Source organism: Fukomys damarensis, unplaced genomic scaffold, assembly GCF_012274545.1.
Source record: "Fukomys damarensis isolate Sample0158 unplaced genomic scaffold, DMR_v1.0_HiC HiC_scaffold_3, whole genome shotgun sequence".
Classification (NCBI taxonomy): Eukaryota; Metazoa; Chordata; class Mammalia; order Rodentia; family Bathyergidae; genus Fukomys; species Fukomys damarensis.
In genome coordinates this window covers 18,532,509-18,556,139 of record NW_022900915.1, presented here as the reverse complement: position 1 = coordinate 18,556,139, position 23,631 = coordinate 18,532,509, and the positions used below count along the sequence as shown (strand labels likewise).

Here is a 23,631-nt window from a genome sequence, read left to right as displayed (position 1 = left end):
GTCTAAGGTCATCTTCTCAAGTGTCCATGAAACAAGAAGGGACATCTACAGGGAGACTTGGGAAATATCTGATCACTTAATAGGATGTAATAATGATATGGTCACCATTCCAACTTAAGGCATCAGCCCTGAGGACAATGGGAGAGGGGGACATAAAAAGAATTAAGATGTGTTATGTACATGTACAAATTCCCCATAGTGAACAGTCATTATGTACTATAAGCGTGTACTACTAATAATAAAAAGGTACTGAGGACGAGGACCTTGTGCTTGTGAGGCACACAGTGCCCCTGAGGTAAAGAGCCCAAGGATAAAAATTTTAAAAGAAAAATTTGGGACAAGTCAAGGAACCAAGGTTCCTCTTAAGTTTAAGTCACTGAATCATATTGGTACTTAATAAATTTTCTTTAATAGAAAGAAGCCAATTCTACTGTTTTGCAATGACTGAAAGCAATCTGCAAGTGACAGCCTTCGTTTTAAATATTAAATAAAAACCTTGTAACCAGATTTGCCTACGATGGCATATTATACTAGTCCTTCTCAATTTTGCAATTTGCATTTTTAGTCACTATTACAAAATCCTGTTTCCCTCTTCCCTTGGGAAATGCAGAAAAATGTAGAAGTTTAGTCCCTTTAAACAAGGTGCTTTTTACGTTTATTTAAAAAAAAAATGCAGAATGGATTAAAAAGAACGAAGGTTCTAGTCACAGGCCAGCAGGCAGCTAAAAAGTAAGCCTTAAGAACACCAGTGACTTCATCAGTGCCTTGTTTTAAAAGCAAAACCTATCAAATACCTTAGTTTTCTATTGCCTTATTTCCTCTGCCCCACGTACATGGCACAGCTAGCTGACTTATGGACTCTGTATCCACACGTCATTCCTTACAGCAGATTTTTTGGCCAACAAGGATCTTCATATCCCCATATGGTCTCCTTCCAGGTCCACGGTCCACCTCTTCTATTGAATGTGAAATGGTTTTACCCCTTAAAAATATGGCTACTTCAGCACAAACCAATGCTAAGTCTTTATAATGATCAGTAATTAATCATCCTATTCCCTTTACATGCAACTGAAAAATGACAGGCTAACGACAGAACAATGTGAACTCTGTACTGTTAGAATTATCATCCATTAAAAGATCATTAGCTAATGGTCACTAAATTTACATATTAAGGAAATTATATATAGAATACTGCAAAAACACAGTAAAAAGACTGAAGTTTGCCCATTTCTGCTCAGGAAGTCCTCCCAAGCTTCATAGTACGTTGTCCTTTTGACTCCAAAATATACTGCTATTACTGTTTCTCCTCCTTTTGATCTTCCTTTGGTTCTCCAGTGCCAGAACTTCCAGAGCCTTCTCTTTCAGATGCCATCTGTTAAAACATTTGAGAATCACATACTTAATGTTAAGCAAAAGTTTGCTCTCTGCTTAACACCAAAACATAGGAAGAATATATTATCTAATCCTATGCCTTTTTAATTTCACTCCCTAGCCATACAGCATCGATGTTTCCCAGGATGCCTTAGTTCTTTTTTGACACTATTCCCATGCCCCAAATAGTCAAGAGAGCACAAAGGTATTTCTAACTCTTAATAATCACTTTATGGAGGAAGCCACCAATGGTGATAATTAAGAGCAGTTACAATCAAATATTATCAGGACCAACACACCCTTCAGCCCTGTACCTTTTTGTATGCCATTTCGAAGAGCTTCAGTGATGCCTGCTGGAGGGAAGATGCTGCCTGCCTGATGTTTTCTCCTGTTTCACTGTCTTTTCGAGCCAAGAGCTCCCTCATTTTGGAAATCTCCTCCTTTAGCTTGTTGCACTTAAAATAGAACAAAAATTCTCACTTTTCCAAGTCTCTCAATACATGTAGCAGTAATATTCAGAATGTTTTAGAACCTGAATCAGCGAAATGAACTTCACTGATGTTTCTAATTTCCTGAGTTGTTTTAAAACTCACCTCATCAGCAGGCAGTTGGTCCTTGAACTCTTCCATCTTTGTTTCTGTGTCATGAATTATTCCTTCAGCCATATTAACTGCTTCAACTCGTTCCTTAGAGAAATTAAAAGTTTAATATGAGACTTTGTAGGGCTGGGGATTTAGCTCAGTGGTTCCGCTGCCTGCCTTGCAAGCCCAAGGTCCCAAGTTCAATCCCTGGTACCAAAAAAACAAAACCAAAAAACAACAAAAACAAAACACTGCAATCAATCACAGTTTGCTGATCCATGGTGAGCAAGATGAGTGATCTGTTACACATTAGTGAAAGTGAGAAATCACACTGGTTTGAGGTAGTATGGGGTAGCTTTAAGCTGGATTCTGTAAATGTGTGAAGACTAAAGAAAAACATTCTATGCCAGGCACTGTGTTGCACTTGGGAGGTTAGAGCACAAAGATCACTTTGGGCAACAGATCTCTCTTGGAAGAGAAGAAAAAAGGTACTTCATACATACGCAAAGGGGAAGGAAGGGTAGATTGGGAGAAAATACGAAGATAGCACCATGTCCAAATTCCAATTTTATGTTCCACCTTTAAGATTACAGAACTCAGGCAAGCCAGGCGTGGTGTTGCACGCCTGTAATCCCAGCACTCAGGAGGCTGAGGCAGGAGGATTGTTGTGAGTTTGAGCCAGCTTGGGCTACCTAGTGAGTTCCAGGTCAGTCTCAGCTACAGAGTGAGACTGTCTCAAAAAAGCCAAAAAAAAAAAAAATTAAAAAATAAAATAAAAAACAGGCAAAATTACCTTCTTTCGCCGGTCTTCCTCAGCATACTTCTCTGCGTTTTTAACCATATTTTCAATATCATCTTTGCTTAAACCACCAGAAGACTGGATTACAACTGTAATAAAAAGCCATTTCATTATTTATTAATATATTTATTGAGGCAGGGCTTCACTATGTAGTTTAGGCTGACCTTGAACTATGTATGTAGCTCAGGCTGGCCACAAACCTGTGGCTATCCACCTGCCTCAGCCTCCCAAATGCTGGGATTACATGCATGTGCCACCATGCCCAGCTTCATTAGTTTTTAGATAAAACTGTGCTCACTTTGGCAGCTCGCTCTGGCTTTTAGGTAAGATGATGATCAACTGGGCTTTCTAAGGAAGTCTACTGAAACTTAAATCCAGATGCTCTTGTCTGTATGGTTTGGTGCTCCTATTACACTTGGAAAGAGAAACCTCAAAATGGGCATGTCACAAAAACGGTCTCTTTCCCAACAGAGGTCTCACCTTAATCTTACAGTTTAGTAGGTGGGCATGGGGGGGGGCTGAGACAGGAGGATTGCTGTGAGTTCAAGACAAACCTGGGCTACATACATAGTTCCAGTTCAGTCTCAACTACATAGTGAGACCCTGTCTCAAAACAAAACAAAACAAAAAAAACAAAAAAATCTTACAGTCTAGTAAATGAAGACTTACTCTGCTGCTCGCGTCCTGTACCCTTATCTTTGGCAGAAACATGTACAATCCCATTGGCATCAATGTCAAATGTAACTTCGATCTGAGGGACTCCACGAGGGGCTGGGGGAATGCCAACCTAAAATAAAGACCTTGAGTAAGCTCCTTTCAGAGGGGCCCAAATGTCATTACTTCCAGATATTTATGGCTAGCAAGTGAACAAATCACTTGTTTCTTATGAAGAAGTGATATTTTCACTTAGCATAAAAAAAGTTTTTGGGTGAGGGCAGTAGTTTCATTGTTGCCTGAAATCAGGGATCATACCAGTGAAAGTTATAGTAACTAACCATGATGGCTTAAGACCCCAGAGACAGGGAAATCACCCAACTACAATTCATAGCACCAAGAATCAAAAATCAGGGCTGATCGGGAAAGTACCAAATTATCTCTTAAATGAGTAATCAGGGGTTGAGGACTTAGCTCAGTGGTGCTGTGCCTGCCTCCTAAGTGTAAGGTCCTGAATTTGATCACTGGTACTGAAAAAAATGAGTAATCAGAAGGAATTTTCCCGAATTAGCACTGTTAGTAAGTTCTTAAAGCACAAAGCATAAGCAAACTTCTCAGGTAAAACAAAAGCCAAGAATTCACCTACATAACTTCTTTGGAGTAACACAGTCTATATGTATATGCCAGCAATGTATAGATGTGTTGGAATACTGTTTAACTGTACAATGAAGAGCTTGTGGAACATATTAAAATTAATTATACCTACCAAAGTAAATTGCCCAAGAAGCTTGTTGTCTCCAGCCATCTCTCTCTCACCCTGACACACTTTAATCTCCACTTGAGTCTGTCCATCAGCAGCAGTAGAAAACACCTGAGAAGAAAACTTCCTGGGTTAGCATTCTGATTAAACTGTTCTATTTGTAAAGAAAAGCAAATCAGAAAACTCAGATCCCATGGACTGGGGATTCAGCTCAGTGGTATAGCATCTGCTTGGCAAGCACGAGGTCCTGAGTTTGATCCCTGGTACGGGGAAAAACAAAAAAGCAAAACAAACAAAAATTCATATCCTAACACTGGAAGCATCCCAATGTACACTATGCTTATAACAAAGGCTTATGTCTTTACAGGGACTAGGAGTAGGATTAGTACAGCAAAAAGGCACACAACAGCTATTTTAATTTTGCAAATACACTGTACAAAGATGCAGCAAATGCACAGAAGGGGTCAACATGAGGAGCCAAAATGTTGAAGCACCGTAATCTGGGAAAATAAGGATCAGTGGCAAATGCATCTTGTGCTCAGTCACAGAAGTCACCACAGTTTTCTTCAGAATGATGTGTTGACAAATACCATCACTGCACAAATACAACTCTAGCCAACATTAAAAAAAAAAAAAAATTGAAAAACTCACAAAATAATTCTTAATCCAAGACCAAGGCATGCCTGAATAGCCCTGCTTAGTATCTCAGTATCCTTCCCACCCCCATCAATCCCCATGGCTACAGCCAGGCTTTTCTCCTGCCTCTGAGAAGACTGCAGTAAAACTGGTACCAAATGGTGTGACTTTTTAAAAGCCAAGGCTATTAATATCCTCCCTAAAATCATGACTGCAGATGTAAGAACTCTTTCAGGAACAACAAGATACTCAGCCAGGTGTGGCAGCACACACCTGAAATCCCAGGCTGAGGCAGGATTGCCTTGAGTCTGAGGCCAGCCAACACTGTATCTACATAGTGGCTCAAGTCTAGCCTGAACTATGCAGCAAGACAGGTCACAAAAAAATCAGAAAGACAAGATTCTTACCACTTAAGGTCAACTAATCTAGACTGCAAACAAAGCGACTGTTTAATGAAAGGCAGAATGTCTGTAGTCATGCCACTTGCAGACCCTAATACTTCTGTGATGAGGCAGGGAATGAATGGCACTCTTACCTGGCTCTTCTTGGTTGGAATAGTGGTATTCCTGTTAATAAGTTTGGTAAAGACACCTCCCAGAGTCTCAATACCCAGAGACAGAGGAGTGACATCCAGGAGCAGCACATCTGTGACATCACCAGCCAACACACCTCCTTGAATCGCAGCTCCAATGGCCACAGCCTCGTCAGGATTAACAGCTTTACTTGGAGCTCGGCCAAAAAGATCCTGTACAGTCTGCTGAACCTGAGCATTAAGGAAAAAGAACCTGTTACCCAACACTTAGGAAAAACTGCCTAAAACAGACAACATGTCCTAAGATACCAGTGAAATTTCAAGTAGGCTGGTTCAGATCCAAAAATATTTACTCAAATTTTTATTTTATGGTTGAGTTCTTACTAGTCTGAAAATACACTCTGATCACTGCACTTTTACTTAAGTAGATAATCTGTTTTCCCACACAAAAACAATTTACAATAAACATTATCAAATGAAGTCCAATTTAAAGGAAGCAGTAGGGATAACTCAATACTGTTGGCTAATATGGGACATCCTTCCAGCCTGTTTGTTAGTGTTAAAAGTGCTAGTTAGCATCCTTCATAATTTCTTAATATAATTTGTCCTCTTGATCCACAGCCTTTTATCCCACGTTTATTATTCTGTGCTCATTTTCCCATGTATTTTTTTATGGAACAACTAAAAATACCAAGACCATTGATTCAGGCACAAGATAATTCTAGTCAGGCTGCCAAGAAGAACTGAATCTTCATTAAGTCTGTGCTCAGTCATTAGTTTTCCACACATCTGTATTTTCAGAATGATGTGTTGAATAAAATGCATCATTGCACAAACATCTTTGTTGAAGATAAGGCAAAAAAGAAACCGCAGGCACTGTTACAAAGACATGCCTAAAAGATTCCCTGGGACCTTGTTAGTATAGTGATTTTTACATTATCTTTGACCTCAAGTTTTCTTTTTTTTTTTGGTACCAGGGATTGAACTCAGGTCCTTGCTCTTGCAAGGCAGGCCACCGAACTGCTGAGCTAAATCCCCGGCCTCAAGTTTTGTTTTCATTCGTAAATATTTTACAAGACTCAGTTCAGGTTACTTTCTGTTAATATCTCTAAAGATATCATGATCCTCCTAAATCCTTTTTCTTATACTTTTTAATTAAAAGAATAAAGCTAAAAACTAGACATGACACAATTTCAGTACCCCTTTAAACTGCTCTGGAAAGATGAGCCAAGTATTTATTTATCCACATACAGCATAAGTCACCCGCCCCAAGAATACACTGTGTTGGTTTTCTCTTTTCTTCCTGCCAAGAATTCTGAAAGTCCTTTACCTTGGGCATTCTAGTCATGCCACCAACAAGAATCACTTCTCCTATGTCACTCTTGCCGACTTCGGCATCCTGCATGGCTTTCTGGCATGGAGCGATAGTCCTCTTGATTAGATCAGTGACAATTCCCTCAAACTGAGCTCGGGTCAGCTTCATATTCAAATGTTTGGGTCCAGAAGCATCCATTGTAAGATATGGCAAGTTAATGTCAGTCTGGCAAAAGAAATATTTAAATGCATGTCAGTGGGAAGACCAACAGCAGTTATAAAGTCCATAGATACTAACCACTTACCAGTCCAATTATTTAAATACAGGATTACCAGAAATTGCATTTTCCATTAATTTTTATAAAGGAAATATAAAATTGACAATTTCGGTACAGTACATAAATGCACTGCCCAAGTGAGGCGGGTAGACTGTTTAGTAGTTAATAAGAACAAAGTAGAAAAAGAGGGGAAAAAAAATCCTCATTCAGGAGACAATGAGCTGTTCCACCTACACTTAATCCTAAGAACTGTACTACTGTCTTCTTTCACCAAGTTTAAAAATATCTCATATACATGAAAAATTTCTAAAATTACTCATTCGAAAAAACCTAGTACTAGTCCTAGGCTTTTGTCTGTTCCACGAAGTTTACAAGTGTAAGAAAGCTACAGAGGTGCTCTGTGCTTATTAGATGTACAAAACTAGTACTATCATTACATCCACAGAAAGCAGCTAATGGCCCCACTACGTAACACCCATTTAATAAATCTCAAATCTTGATACAACATGAGATCTTGTAATGTGGAATTGAGAATATTAAGACTTAAGAAATCCTAAACTATCCTTGTTATAAAAAACACTTGTCAGCTTTCTTGTGATTATAAACCTAACAGTTGCCTTTTTATCGGTTGTTACATTGATAGTAACATATTTTTTGTACACCACCCTAAAAAAATTGTTAATCTGGTAATCACAACTCTAACAGAGAAGGTACAATTATTATTCATATTTTGTAGATAAACACAAATGTTAAATGATTCTTAAGATCACACAGATTACTATTATTATTATTATTATTGTTTTTTTGAGACAGGATCTATGTAGTTGAGACTGACCTGGGACTTACTATGTAGACCCCAGGCTGGTCTCAAACTCACAGAGATCCTCTTGCCTCCACCTCCAGAGTGCTACTAGGATTACAGGCGTGCACCACCACGCCCGGCTAGATCACACAGATTATGAAGTGATGAAATAAGGAACTCTTGCAGTTTACCTGGAGAACTGTTTCTCGATGTTGGGAAATGAAACCAGGGCCTTGTGTGCTACCAGTGAGCTACAACTCAACTCCAGCCCCTGAGAAACAAGCATCCTAGCTCCCGTTTTGTATTGCTTCTGCTTTGACATTTATTAATGTCCATCTTCCCAAACCACACTACACTCTGCAAGATCATATGCTTCAAGGCTGGGATATAGCTCAGTAGTGCTGTGCCTGCCTGGCAAGCTCAAGGTCTTGAGTTTGATCCCAGGTACACCAAGGGAGGGAAAAAAAAGATTATATGCTTCTAGGAATTTATCATACAGATTAATCACTTACACATGCATAACGATTATCAATGTATTTTGGTACAATAGCTAAATTCTAAACTAACCAATTTAAACGATCATTAACAGGAAATAGCCATATTAAAATTAACCTCTACTAACACTTTGACCCCCTAGAGTGTGCCAAGTTGGTGGGAAGAATTAGAAACTTATCTTCTGGGCCAGGGATTTTAGCTCACTGGAGCCACCAGGCGCAAGGAGCCAAGTTCAATCCCCAGTACCAAAATAAAACAAACAAAAAGAAACTTAACTTTTGGCATTAAGTAACACATTTCAGCCCGAACTCACACCAACACGTTGCAGTGTTCTGCCATTCTACATGATGTCAGAGATAAAACAGCAACAAGGATAAGTGGACAACTTTGTCATTCCTCATAGCCATTTTAAGAATAATCAGATGAAGCTGGGTTTTAGCTCAGTGGTTCCGCTGCCTGCCTTACAAGTGCAAGACCCCAAGTTCGATCCCCAGTACCAAAACAAAAAAAAAAAGACAGGTATAGTAGCTCAGGCCTTAGCAGCAACCACTTTATCAATACTGTGACAGCTACCATAAACAACTCTTCCCTGTACTTAAACTAACAACTAGTAACAGCCCTGTTCTTCCCACTGTCATCCAAGAACCCAGAAATAGATCACTGGACTTGTGGGTCTACAACCTAGATACAGCATGGTTTATAAAATTCTGTCCTTTGTGGTTAAGGTAAAGTGAAGCTTCACTTCTGAGAAATGAAGTCAAACACCTAACACCTTAAATGTGCTGAGCAAATCTGATGTGCAGAGGAAAACTTAAAACAGATGTATACACTTCAGACTTCAGCCAAATTCTATCACAGTTTCTCACTACTAGGAATTGAAACCAGGGCCTCAGGTGTACTAACAGCGAGCTATATACCTCCAGTCTGAGAAGTATCACTCTTAACCCCTATTTTGTATTACTTCTGGTTTGACAATTAATGTCCTTCTTCCCAAACTTCATGTACTCTTGCTTTTGTTCCACACTGGTGATTCAAATTATTAAATGAAGAATCATTTAAGAGATTCACAAGGGGGCCAGGGATTTAGCTTAGTGGTTTCACTGCTTGCCTTGCAAGCACAAGGGCCCGAGTTCAATTTCTGGTACAAAAAAAAAAAAAGATTCGCAAGAAAGTGTATCCAAATAAGTGAACATAAGTTTTCTAACCTAGTACTGTAATCCCAATTCTGTGCATTGCTAGACTTGTTTGGAACTGAGGATTGAACTCAGGGCCTTGTGCAATGCTAAGCAAACACTTCTGAGCTCTGTCCCTGGCCTACTAGGAATCAATTAGGTTGTACTGGAGGGGTGTGTGTGTGTGTGTGTATACACATATATGTGTGTGTGTGTGTGTGTGTGTGTGTGTGTGTGTATACACACACATATATATATGTATATATATATGTGTATGTATATATGCATATGTATATATGTATATATGTATATGTATATATATATGTCCAGCCCTGTCATTCAGATCTTCACATTTGACTCCAGTATAAATCTCTGATTTGGTGTTTAAAAAACAAACCGATAACCTACATCACACCTTTACTCTCATGGCAAAAGTTCTTACTAAACCAGAAAATTAAAGGGGCTACACTACCATTAGACCAATTAGAATAGGCCTTTCAAATAATCTCAGGCTAAAAATAAAATATCCATCAAGGCTGCTGCAGTTTTCCATGTCTTACCTGCACAGATGAAGAGAGTTCACACTTAGCCTTCTCAGCAGCTTCCCGCACTCTTTGAAGTGCCATGTTGTCTTTAGTCAAATCAACTCCTGTCTACAAAGACACAAAATACTAACAATCAGTGAAGTGATGAATAATATTTAAATTGCAGTAACAAGGCAGAATACAAAACAGAGCTATACTTTCATAAGCAAGTATAAGCTACATTTTATTAACTATAGGGATGCTGGGGATTTAGCTCAGTGGTGCTGCTACTTGTGAGACAGGTGCAAGGTCCTGAGTTCTAACCCAGGTACAAAAACAGAAACAAAAACATAAGTATAGGGATGTTGGGCATGGTGGTGTATGTCTGTAATTCCAGCACTCAGGAGGATTGCTTTGAGTTCAAGGCCAACCTGGGCTACATACTGAGTTTAAGGCCAGCCTATACTACACAGTGAAAATAAAACCAAATCAAACAAAAGGTACAAATCTGCCTGGAGTCAGACAACTGAACTAACAGCTTTTCCCAGCTCTAATATTCTAGTTAAAAGAGAAAAGAGTTTGGGCCAGGGATGTAGCTCAGAGGTTCTGCCTCCTGCTTAGCAAGCACAAGGTCCTGAGTTTGATCCCCAGTACCAAAAAAAGAAAGAGAAAAGGATTTGCAAAATTGCTTTTCTAATACTATACACTGTCATACATTTCAAGTCATTTGTTCCCAATCTAAAGCTACAATAACCAAAACAGTTCACCCATCAATCTAAAATGCAATTTATTTTCATTTAAGAACAAAATCTGCCAGTATTGGGACTCGAACTCAATACCTTGTGCTTGCCAGGCAGGCGTGGCACCACTGAGCTACATCCCTGGCTCCAGAGCAAATTTTTTTAAAAAAGCAATGCCTCCACATTAACCACAATGGTTACTAACCTCTCTCTTGAACTCCTTCACAATGTGTCGTAACAAAGCTTGGTCAAAGTCTTCACCACCTAAGAAAGTGTCCCCATTGGTAGATTTCACTTCAAATACTCCTTTCTGAATTTCCAGGATAGAAATATCAAAAGTTCCACCACCTAAATCATATACAGCAATTCTAAAGGGGAAAAAAAGAACCTTAGGGGAAAAACTCACCACAAAGAAATTAATTTAGCTATTTTTCTAAGGTATAATTATGAAATCTTGTAACTGCCTAAGTGATATGTCTGTCAATAAATAGCCCTAAGTAACACACAAATCCATACAGAGCCGAAATGAATTCAGTTCTTAAAATATAACTGACAACATTCAATTGTATTTTGTAGGAATAACTTGCCAACATGTATGCCAATAGAACCAAGGTCTCAGTGGAATGATCTTGAATGTAAAGCCTTTCATTTGGGCAGCACTGGGGAATGAATCCAGGACCTTCACACCAAGCTACATTCCCCAGCTCCTTTTTACTTTGAGACAGGGTATGTCACTAAATTGTGCAAGCTGGGCTCAAATTTTTAATTCTCTTGCCTCACCCTTCTAGACTGCTGGATTACAGATATACATGACTGGGAAATAGTCCTGAAGAAGGTAAAGGACACATTTTTAATTTAAGTAGAAAGCTCAATCAGTATGATATGCACATGATTTAAAATAAACCTCAAGGGTTATATTAACCTTGTTTTCACACATTCACTTAGAATTTTCTTCACGAACTTACATTTTGTCTTCAGATTTATCCAGACCATAGGCCAGAGCAGCAGCTGTTGGTTCATTAATCACCCGAAGCACATTCAGTCCAGATATCTGGCCAGCATCCTTAGTGGCCTAGAGGAAAGACAAAAGCATGTTTCCACCCTTGTGTCCCAGGTACCATCCTTTCCATAAAAAAGCTAACTGACCTCACCTGTCTTTGCGAGTCATTGAAATAAGCAGGGACTGTTATCACGGCATTTTTTGCAGTGTGTCCCAAGTAATTTTCTGGAAAAGAATCAAGAATTAAGTTCAGTTATGGTATTATACCAGATAAAACGGGCAACAATTATTAACGTAGCCTTAACAACCTGTGTATCTTTTTTTCTTTGAGTCACAGACAATAACCATTAGTTTCTTAGTAAGTAATATGTAGAGGCCTTGTAGGAAAACATTCCAACTAAAGATACTTGTTCAAAACTCACCTCATCTTCTAATGTTTTAGTGAAGGTTTACACACTACAATGACCTTTAGACTTGTTTCTTTAAATGGTAGTTGTAATTTTTACTTACTGTGGACAAAAACTTAATACGCAGCCTCTACCTTTCAATACAGAACACTACCCCAACAAAAAAACAAGCATCATTAGAAAAATCTCAAGTTCACAATCTGCATGTTAAACATGCAAACTAACTTCCCATTCCTAGCGTTTCTGTAAAAACACCACAGCAGAGTATGGAGCTAATGATGAGAGAGGAAACTGCCCAAATGTGAACTAAATCAACTAACCTGCAGTCTCCTTCATCTTCATCAACACAAATGCTCCAATCTGACTTGGAGAATAAAGTTTTCCATGAGCCTCAACCCAGGCATCGCCATTGGAGGCACGGACAATTTTAAAGGGAACATTTTTACTGAAAGACAAAAATTACAAGAAAAATGGCCAGTGCAAAATATTGACAAATTTCTCATACATCATGAATGGATATCCTCCATCCCATAGACACATGGTCAACAAAGGAAACCATTTAATGAAAATCTTTCGAGTCACCAACATGTAAAAACCTCATCCCAGTGAAATCTAAATATTATTTTCCACCACGCAAAAAAAATTTTTGCAGCTACTTTGCAAGTAGTCTTGCAGGTCCATTTGAGAATGAAGCAGTTATCATATAACCCAGCATTTCTCTCTACAGGAGAGAAATGAAAACACTTTCATACAAAAATCTGCCTATAGGGCTGGTGATTTAGCTCAGTGGTGCCAGTGCCTGCGTGGAAAGAACAAGGTCCTGAGTTCGATCCCTGATACCAGGAAAAAACCACACCAAAACAAAACAACCCAAACCCACATATATATACATATAGCAACATTATTCTTAACAAAAATGTGGATATGTCCATCAGCTTATAAATGGATAAAGAAAATGTATTTATCTGTACAGAGTACTACTTGGCCAGAAGAAGGAATGAAGTACTGATACACATTACAAGATAGATAAACCTTGAACTATTAGGTTTAACTGAAGCCAGTCACATAAGTCCTCATGATTCATGTATATAAAATTCATATTCCATTAAGAACAAAACAGTTCATAAAAGGAAAAGTTAAAAAAAAAAAAAAGAAAAGAAAACTACTCAACAGGAAAAGTCTATCTATGCTTGTGTGTTTTTTGATATTGGGAATTGAACCCAGGGCCTTACATTTGCTAGGCAAGTGCTCTACTACTGAGTTACATCATCAGCCCTGGTCTAGTGTTTTAAAACCTGAAATAGGGCTGGGGATTTAGCTCAGTGGTTCTGCTGCCTGCCTCCCAAGCGCAAGGAACAAGGACCTGAATTCAATCCCGGTACCAAAAACAAACAAACAAAACAAAACAAAAACCTGAAATAAAGGAAAACTAAGTATTCTTTTCTCTGTGTGTATCTGATCAACACATGATAGAAGTATGCCATTATCTGCCTTATGCACTCAACACTTAAAAATAGTCCAAGAGTGCCTCACAAACCTTATACATGTCAATTTATAGCAAAGACCTAATACGTAAATACATAATGCGCCCTTCCCCCTTTTTTGGTGACAGGGTCTTGATATGTAGTTGAGGCTCATCTTGAACTCACTAGGTAACCCAGGCTAGCCTCATTCACAGCAATCCTCCTGATGGCTGGGATTACAAGCGCCAGCCACTGCTAATTTTTTTTTTTTTTTGGTTTTTTGAGACAGGTCTCACTATGTAGCCCAGGCTGGTCTTGAACTCACAGCGATCCTCCTGCCTCAGCTTCCTAAGTGCTGGGATTACAGGTGTGCACCGCCATGCCTGGCTTTTTTTTTCCTTTAAGTGGAAAGGAGTTACCCTTCTGGCAAGGGCATGGGTTTTTGCCCAATACATAAAGTGACTAAAGCAAGGTGTCCAAAAATCTGGTCCAAAGTGCTAAAAGCTTTCTGTTTGGCTCTTACAAATAACTTTCTATTACTCACATGTCTTTCTGTACTTCAGGGTCATCATAGCGCCGGCCAATGAGACGCTTGGTGGCATAGAAAGTATTGTTTGGGTTGGTGACGGCCTGTCGCTTTGCTGGCATACCAACAAGTCGCTCCCCATCTGCTGTAAAGGCAACAACGGAAGGGGTGGTTCTGGCACCTTCGGCATTCTCCAGCACCTAAAATTCCCAAAATAAGACAAAGATTCTAATCAATGGCATCTTTTCAGTAACTGCTTACAACAGCACCCAAATAACAAAACAAATGCTTAAGAACAGTACTGGCATGCTTTACTACTGTGAATGCTGACTTAGTTAATACCTACCATTAAAGACAGATACTTAATATATCTTGGTATTTTTAGTTTTTATTGCTGCTACATCCCATCTTTATGTTGAACATTTCACAACCAATAACAAACAAATTGGGATTAAAAACTACTGATCAGCTGTGTTGGAAAAAGAATATCTTCTTCTATGTGCAAAATTAAAACTTAAAATTTGTGGTGGACACAAATTCAGGCTGATAAAAAAAAATGTCAAAAAACATAATTTAGGGCTAAAGGAGTGATTATAGTCTTAGTACCAAATACATGAAAAAACACTCTTCTAAAACAGCTTGTTACTTTAGCGGGAGGCATGGGGGAAAAGGCATAAATATTCATGAATGTTAAGTTGAGATTCTAGAACCTCAGGTACTCTAAATCTTGGTAAAAACCCAGAAGGAATGTAGGTTTCATGTACAGAGTAAGAAGGCTTCAGAATAATGGCCTTTACATAGAAAAGATCTCTCAGATGTGGAGTTTTGCTTGCTTCTGACCCAAATCTCCCACCTGGTTCAAATGACATAAAACTCCAGGACTATGACCTAAGTACAGATCATTTCAATTCCTTCAAAAGGTAAATGTCTCACCTCTATCTCAGGAGAACAAACTTAATTCCTACTGTGGGACATTGAAGCATTCAATTAGTGGTACCTTGGTTCACAAACTTAATTTGTTCCAAGATTCTGTCCGCAAACCAAACTGAATGAGAAACAAATCAAATTTCCCCATAAGATCAACACTGAACCTAATCACTGAATTTGATTATTTCTTGTCCAATTCAGTTTGAGACCAGAATTGTGGAAGGAATTAAGTTCATGAACCAAGCTACTACTGTATCAACACCACTGTTTCACCTCACAGGTCCTAAGAAACCAAAAGCAGTGCCAGGCATGGTGGAGCATGCCTATATAGTACTGTAACCCCAGCACTCTGGGAGGCAGAGGCAGTAGAAAAGCATTTTCTTTTTCTTTCCATGGTACTGGGGACTAAACTCAAGGTCTCCACACTAAGGTATATCCCCAGCCCTATCTTGAGACAGGGTCTTCTTAAATCACTTTGTTACCCAGGCTGAGCTCAAACTCACTCCTGCTCACACTCCCAGAGTGCTGGGATTATAGATGTGCACAATCATACTCAGCTCAAGGGAAGCTTTTAAAATGAAAATCGGGCCAGGGATTTAGCTCAGTGGTTCTGCCACATGCCTCACAAGCACAAGGTTGATCCCTGGTACCAAAAAAATCAATCAATCAGGTCTTAGAATCTCTTAACTAAGTTCAAATGAATGTAATTCTGGCTTGGGTATTAGGTATGGGTAGGTGGCCCAAAGCTTCCAATCACACTTACCTTTGCTTGTTTACCCTCCATTACTGCCACACAGGAGTTGGTAGTACCCAAATCAATACCAACAACTGCACCCTTGATTGCTTCTGATCTGTAAAATAATGCCATGGTCAAATATTTTAATAGTAGTCTCCAGAATGATAGAAGGAAATACATAAAATACTTGATATGGGACATGTCAGCAACATGTTACATAATCTATACATTACTAGGTAATTATAAAGGATTAATCACATATGTAGTAGAGGCCATTACTCTGGGGTTTAACAGGTATTCTCTCAAAGAAAATGAAGCAACACTTACGCATAATCTCTCCTTGAAACAAATCTAAATGCTTCATGACTAAGGCCATTCCAGCCATCCTAGGGAAAAAAAAAAAAAATGCAAAAATTGCAACAGGCTTGTCCCAATTCTGAAGAAAACATGAAAATGTGAGCTTCATTTTGCGAATAGCTATGCTGCCCAGTGCTCAGTGTGTTAACAGGAATTGGGTAATAAACAAATGTTTTTCAAATAAACCAAAATTAACTAAGTACTGTGTATATAAAATTTTCTTAAATCACAAGGGGATTTTTCAACCTTGACATTACTATCTTGAGCCATCTTTTGGAGTCTTCCCATGTTGCCCAAGCTAGAACCAAATTTGTGATCCTCCTGTCTCAGCCTTCCAAATATGAACATTGAGGCAAATTTTTATTGTGGAGGTCTGTTCTGTACGTTGTAGAATGCTTAGAAGCAACCCTTGCCTCTACACTAGAAGCCGGTAGGTATCCCTCTTCAAATTGTGATATCCGAATTCTACACGACCTTCCCTGGGGGCAGAAGTGCAGCCAGGTGAGAAATTGACCGTACTTCTCAATGGCGGTGTACACCTTAATCTGAACACGTGTGTATTTGAATTACTCATTATCCCTGACCTTATCATGGAGTAAAAGTAGTTATTTTGAGTAATCACTTAAAAAAAAAAAAAGAAAAAGGTTTAAGTAGTGGCTTTCCACAAGGATAAAAGACCTCACAAAACGCAGACTACTTTCAAGCCTTCTGTAAGGCAGCTTAGATTCTCATTCTCCAAAGATGTATCGAGTTTATTTTAGATAAACTCCCCCACTCTATGGCCTTTATACTCTTCCAAAAACACAATAATCGTACACCTAGGACTCTGAGATATCCCTAACCACGAAAATCGGAGGTGAAATTAGATTTTCAACTTCTTACTTGGATGCTTTCCTTCCTTTATCTCATTACAGAAACAGCATACTTCTACACTCTACCTTGAGGAGACGAGGAACTACCTTTGGGAGCTCAGGTGAAAAAAACCCTAAAATAGTGACTCCCAATACTCTGCATCGCTCTCCCCAAAGCCCAATCAATCCAACCAGCCACAAAGCGGACCGTCAGAGCCGCTGCCTCTTAATTCTTTACTACTCTAGACCACGAGGGCTGTGACTCAGCAGGTCTGAAGGCACAACCCGAACAAGGCTTTCAACTGGCAGCGATAACTGAGGATACATCAGCCTCACCTTCTGCTTTTTCCAAGGAGTCTGAGCCCGAAGGGCACGGCCTCCTTACCCAGGCCCCAGCCTTTCAGGAAACCCTGGCAGTTCCTTACCTGGTGGCGGGCGACCGTGCCCCGGAAGGCGGCGGACCCTACGAGACGGACTGCTGAGGCTCGGCTGGCGCTTATCATGGCGGCTGCACGGAGGGAATACGAAGAAAGCAACAGCCGTTTAGGTGGCCGTAAACTGCGCTACACTATGGAAGCAACGCTTCTGGAAACCTCCAACCACGTGGGGGCGGGGGGCGGGTGCTCGTCACTGCAGCCTAGAGGCCCGCTCTTCCGCCGGGGCGCCCTCCGCGCCGCCTGAGCAGAGGTTACCTGTCTGCAGCTCTCGGAAACATGGTGTACCGATAATTTACCCCTTACAATGACTACTGAAAAAACTATGGCCTCTTGCTCCATCCGCGGCGGCCGTGGGAAAGGTGTGAAGCGAGGGAGGGAAAAAAGAAGGAAATTCAGGCAGTAAAAACGGCAGGCCCGGTCCTTCGCAGCGGAAAGACTCAAGGTCACACGGGATAAATTGCGAATCGATTACAGTCTCCTTGCGTCAGTTGCGCGGAAGGGAGGGCCTGTTGCGCTTGCGCAGATAGCATCTAGCCAAAGTCCCGGCGCGAGTGCGCGGGGAGTGGCGGAAAACCGCTTTGGAGACTACACCTTCATTGGGTGTCCCTAAGCGCATTCGTTTGGTTGGAGCGTAGTCGGGGAGAGCCGGGGCACGTCCTTACAGTGCGCGTGGAAGTCTCTGCTTCCGGTCCGCGTGGAGGGGGCCATTTTGTCCTGGAGCTTTGTTAATTGCAGGCTTTAATTTTATTGCTCTGTCCTAGCGTTTGTTCACTATTTGAAGTATACCTGGCTATGAAGACCTTAGACAATTTCATGCAGCATTTTACCGCAGAAGCTTCGGATTTCACATTTTTTAAAAGCAGCGTTTTCTTCACACCCAGCTTTCTAGTAGCTTTCGGGCTAAGACTGGTTATGATTATAGAGATTCTGAGAGTTAAAAACGAACAAAAAGCGCCCGCATCATCTATAAGCATTAGCTGTTATTTTCACCAGTCTACTTAGCAGTCTTTTCCCCCCTAATTTCCTCAAAGGCCATCAAAATTACAGGCTCATAACCCATTTGTAGAGATTTATATACTAAAACAATGCACGATGCAAGAAACCATAGGAATAACAAACTATGAAAGGCTGAAACAATAGAAACATTACAGCTTTATTTTATACGTGACAAGTAGGGCAGGTAAAAATAATTGGAGTAACTGCATTCTCCTAATTTTCCTAACTTTCCTCTTCTCTAGAGTTATGCAGTACCTGCAGTCAGGTTCCAGTCCCCACCTGCCCAGTGTGCAACACAAGCCAAAGAAGAAATACACTTAAGAGACAAACTAGGAGGGAAAGTAGGGTGCCAGGACGGCTAAGGCCAGTGCAACGGACAAAGGTACTGGCCAATCCCAGGCACTGGCTTTTATTGGCAATCAGCTAGGGTAAAGGAGACGACATGTGATTTCCATGGGAAAAAAAAATTTTGTTTCATCCCCGGGGTGGAACTCCAGGCAGGCTGCGTGCCACTGAGCTCAATCCCCAGCCCATTCTATGGAAGTTAATGTAAACAAGGCTCCTAAAGGACAAGACAAAGCATCCTCAAATTAGGTCTAGAATAGACAAAATATATGGTTGTAATTAGAACATTGTCATAATCAATGTTATGGTCCTCTGCGGTTGTGTTTATTATTTTTTCTTGCTTTATACACTAAAAAGTCTTAGTATTTTATCAAAGGATCCTGTAATCAAATGGTGTTATCTTTAAGTTTAGTGTAATCAAATGGTGTTATCTTTAAATTTAGGGTATCTGAGGCTCAGGCAGATATTCCCTGCACTCCGCAGGCTGAAGTAGAAAGATCCCAAGTTCAAGGCCAACCCAGACTACCTAGAGAGACCCTGTAACAACCAATAACTACTAGAATGATGGAGTGCTTGACTTTCTTGGTAATTTCCCCAGGTTCTTTGCAAATGCTCTCCATGGCCACAAGGGGGATGTGGTAGCTAGTTAGAATGAAGGTTTTTATTTGCCAATGTGTGACAGGTTTCTGGACTGCCTTGCAAATTAACATGGCTTATACAGCCTGAAGACTGGAAGAAATGAATCTGATTCTAAGAAAACATAGGGTTCAAATGAATAAGAATAGATAGTTAGATCCACAGCCAAGTGGTATAATTGTTCACTATGAAGCACAGTACTGTATTTCATTTCTCTGTTGTCATCTCAGTGTCTCACTGGGAAATGGAAGGAACTAGTGCACAGTTTGCATGAGGATAAACGTCCAATACCTACGCATGCTATATTTTTAATGATATTCTGGGGATGGGGGAAGAGTGTGGCAGCTCAGTGGTAGAGTGTGTGTTTAAATGTACAAGGCCTTGGGTTCAATCCCCAACAATGCCTCCCAAAGGTATTGTTCTAACTGATATGATTATTTAGCAACTTTGATGACAGGTAACCATTTCAACTTTCAGGTATTTAATGATCAACCATTAAAAGGAATTTTCATTAGAATAATAGTCATTAGTACAGTGGCTTTCAAGTGACTCACATGTCCTAAATGTTTTATGTACATTATGTAATGGCCCACAACTTGGTCTCAAGTAAATACTGAATTTTTTTAGATGTAAACACTGAGGCTTAGAATGGTTTGTATTTGTTACCTGGAGTTACTTAGCAATTGAATAAGGCCAGAATTTGAAGTCACCCTGTTTGACTTCAGAACCTACATTACTGACCAATAGATTCTAATGCCTCATAGCCAAACAGGATCATCTTTTACCTCTGCATTCATAAATGTAAACGCTGAGTTTTTAAATACTGGATTAACCCATTAGTAACAGCAGTTATTTTACACAGTGCTATTAAAAAGTTAGAGATATTTTAAAAACTTTAAATGTAGTTTAGTTTTCAGGAAAACCCTAAAGAAAGTGTAAGGTTGGGGATGTAGCTCAGTGGCAGAGTGTCTGCTTAGCAAACAGAAGGCCATGGATTCAATTTCCAGCAATACAAAACAACAACAAAGGTTGGGAGAAAATTTAGTCTTTAACTCCAAGAATCAAGTTTATATTTTTTAAAGCAAAGGTTTTTAAAAATTTTTTGAGACAGGGTCTCACTATGTAGCTGAGACTGACCTGGAACTCAGCCAGGCTGGTCTTGAACTCACAGCAATCCTCCTGCCTCAGTCTCCTGAGTGCTGGGATTACAGGCGTGCGCCATCATGCCCAGCACAGAAACTTTTTTTTATAAACTGGTGACTCATGTTTGATTCAGTCTCTCTAAAGATGAATATCGTGCTGCAGCACCTTCCATCTTTAGGGAATAAAAATGTAGCATACTGCAAGGATTTGTCATTTTTGTTCTCCTTGGAATTTTTCATGTTCCTGCAGCAGATTTCAGAAGCAATTCCTGTTATAGCCATTTCAGCAAAAAGAATCACTCCATGAAAGATGTCCAAATTAAAAGTCCTTTCCAGCGACCGAAGGGTAGACTCGTGTGCCTGACTCCCTTTGGCATTGATCAAGCAGGGAAGCCCAGTTTTATTTTTTTTTTAGTAGTTCAGACTTTATTTTATATGGGTATTTTTTCCCATTGAGTTTATTGGTACATTTAAGGCAAGCAACACAATTACAATCATCATTGGAATTTGTACCTTTACATGATGTATCTTGGTTCCTATTTTTTCCCCATTCCCCTGTCTTCCCTTCACCCACTTCACCCTTCCTTATTTACAAAGACTTTGTTTCCATTTTTTCCTCTTTTCATATTTTTTGTTTTCCCTTATTTTCTTAGGGAAGCCCAGTTTTTAAAGGGAAAAACCACACAATAGCATGTCATGATCTCATCTTTGAGCAAGCACAGCAGTGCAGAAGCAGATGTCACGTTAGATTGAAATCCAATTTTGGGGATCTGGCAGGAAATTCCTATCTTTATGGTTAGGGCTGCAGTATAACATGTCCTGTCCTTTGCTCTTAACCACAAGGTAAGCTATGTACTGGTTAACTTATCACTCTGAACAAGCAGTCCAGGGAGGAAAAGGGGTAAAGTTCAGGTGCAGGCTTTTGGAGGTTACTTCAGTTCCCACTTTTCCTATTTAGCATTCGCTTCACTATACTGGAGTACATTACAAGGTGCTGCTTCTCTCAAGTCTGCTTCAACAGAGCTTGCCAGGGTGAAGAGGAAGAAATATGTTGGATGATGTTTCTGTTCCCAGGGGTGATGGAAATTAGCAGCTTTCATTCTATGCTGAATTCCTAGTCACCCAGACAACCTGCCAGCCTGCTGATAGGAGAAAAGAGAAATACAGGATGACCCTGACAGAAAAGTAAGGCAGCGTTAATCAAAATAAGATGTCACTTTAATTAGGACATTTACATTCTATGATAATGCAATCATATTGTACAAGGTAAAAAGCAGTCCGTTTTGCACTGGGTTTTCATTTAGCTATGGAAAGTAGTTGGCTGGGGGACAGATAACGGATCCATGTAAGAATCCCCTAATTGAGGCTGACGAAACCTGAGCTTTGTTGTTTATAAAAATCTATTTAAATTTTAAGAACCCAAAGCCTCTCTTTTTTTTTTTTTTTTTTTTTTTTTTTGGTACGGGGGATTGAACTTGGGCTCTTGTGCTTGCCAGGCAGGCGGTGGAACCACTGAGCTACATCCCTAGCCCTCAAAGCCTTTTTCTTTTAAGACAGTTTTGCAACATAGCTCAGGCTGCCCTTGAATTCCTTTGGTGGGGGAGTGTTGAGACAGGGTCTCACTATGTAGTTGAGACTGACCTGGAACTCACTATGTAGCCCAGGCTGGTCTTGAACTCACAGCAATCCTCCTGTCTCAGCCTCCCAAGTGCTGAGATCATATGGGTGTGCCTCCACGCCCAGCTTTTCTTTTTCCCCTTTTTTTTTTTTTTTGGTTTGCCCTTGAATTCCTTCTGCTTCACCTTCCTGAGTGCTAGGAATACAGATATGTGCTACCATGCCTGGCCTCAGTAAGGCAATTTTCTAAATGTTTAGCTTATTTATTTATTTATTTGTGGTACTAGGAACCCAGGGCCTTCACACTGAGCTACATCTCCAACCCTTAAAAAACTTATCATCGGGCTGGGGATGTAGCTCAGTGGTTCCGCTGCCTGCCTCTCAAGCTCAAGGACCCGAGTTTGATCCCCGGTACCACAAAAAAAAAGAATAAAAAAAATTATCATCATTATCATTATTATTTTTTGAGACATAATCTCACTAAGTCATTAAATTGCCCAGACTGGGCTTGAGCTTGTTATCCTCTTGCCTCAGCCTGCCAGAGTGCTGGGATTATAGGCAGGCACCACCACACCTGACCCTAATTTTTTTAGTCTAAATAGCCACAATTTTTATTTATTCTTGACCAGCATGGTGTAGTGAAAAAATCCTGAAATGAGAATCGAGCCAGAACTTGAGTTCCAGGAACACACAAAGGACCCGAGAGAATTTAAAGCAGAGAGAATCAATGAATTGCCCAGTGTCACACTAACAGTGTCAGCTTCTGCTCTGCAGCCTCCTATGTGTGCATGTATGTGTGTGTGTGTGTGTGTGTGTGTGTGTGTGTGTGTGTGTGTGTGTATGGAGAGGCAGTACTGGGATTAAACACAAGGCTTTTGCAATGAGCTACATCTTCAGTGCTTTTTATTTCTTTATTTTTGGTACCAGGGATCAGACTCGGGACCTTCTGCTTGTGAAGCAGGTGGTGGAACCACTGAGCTAAATCCCCGGACCTCTTCAGTGCTTTAAAAAATTTTTTTTTTAAAAAACAGGGTCTTGTTAAAGTCACTGAGTTGCCCAGACTGGGCTTGAATTTGTGATTCTTCTGCCTCAGCTCCCAGAGTGCTGGGATTACAAGAATGAGCTGCCACACCTGTTCAGCCTCCATTTTTTAAATGATATGCTTTTTATTTTTATTTATTTTTTTGATACTGGGGATCAAACTTGGTATTTTTTTTTAGAAATCACTCAAATGGCTTCAGATTATTCACCCAGTAAAGGACTTTTTCAAATGTTTACAGACAACTCATATCCTCTTCTCCTCCTCCTTACAGTACATGATTAGTGAAATTATGTCAGCTATCTTCTCACTTTGCCTAGATTACCTCCTCTGTGGTGAGGGCTCCCATAATTAATGTGGTAAAGCCCTAGTCACCAGTGTGCTAGTGTTTGGAGATGGATAATGAGGTCATGAGGATGGACCCTTTAATGGAATTAGTGCCCTTAAAGAGAGAGGTATGAGAAAAATGATTTCTCTCCACCATCTCCACCATA

The 23,631-nt window shown here is 40.0% G+C and overlaps 1 protein-coding gene and 2 non-coding genes across 3 annotated transcripts; all 3 read right to left on the bottom strand.

The window, feature by feature from the left end:
- Positions 1-1,027: 1,027 nt before the first annotated feature.
- Positions 1,028-17,816, bottom strand: Hspa9 (heat shock protein family A (Hsp70) member 9). The gene is made up of 17 exons (XM_010613782.3): positions 17,351-17,816; positions 16,045-16,103; positions 15,745-15,832; positions 14,073-14,254; positions 12,386-12,510; positions 11,810-11,883; positions 11,624-11,730; positions 10,864-11,026; positions 9,955-10,047; positions 6,664-6,873; positions 5,337-5,564; positions 4,172-4,276; positions 3,421-3,538; positions 2,746-2,840; positions 1,965-2,057; positions 1,686-1,826; positions 1,028-1,372 (listed from the first exon to the last, which is right to left on the bottom strand). The coding sequence occupies exons 1-17, from the start codon at positions 17,426-17,428 to the stop codon at positions 1,295-1,297; spliced, it is 2,037 nt and encodes a 678-aa protein (XP_010612084.1). The 5' UTR covers positions 17,429-17,816; the 3' UTR covers positions 1,028-1,294.
- Positions 4,699-4,766, bottom strand: LOC117287533. The gene has a single exon (XR_004518824.1). It is a non-coding gene; the product is annotated as a small nucleolar RNA SNORD63 (small nucleolar RNA).
- LOC117287532 lies at positions 6,095-6,166 on the bottom strand. Its single transcript, XR_004518821.1, has one exon. It is a non-coding gene; the product is annotated as a small nucleolar RNA SNORD63 (small nucleolar RNA).
- Positions 17,817-23,631: the final 5,815 nt, after the last annotated feature.

Bases quoted from the DNA above. Each gene is read 5' to 3' on its own strand.
- Hspa9 (XM_010613782.3), bottom strand. From the start codon at position 17,428: ATGATAAGCGCCAGCCGAGCCTCAGCAGTCCGTCTCGTAGGGTCCGCC. The intron at 11,027-11,623 runs GTAAGTTCGTGA...TTTCCCCTTTAG, and splicing joins GATAAATCTGAAGACAAAAT to AATTGCTGTATATGATTTAG. The intron at 5,565-6,663 runs GTAAAGGACTTT...CTTAATGCTCAG, and splicing joins GCATGACTAGAATGCCCAAG to GTTCAGCAGACTGTACAGGA.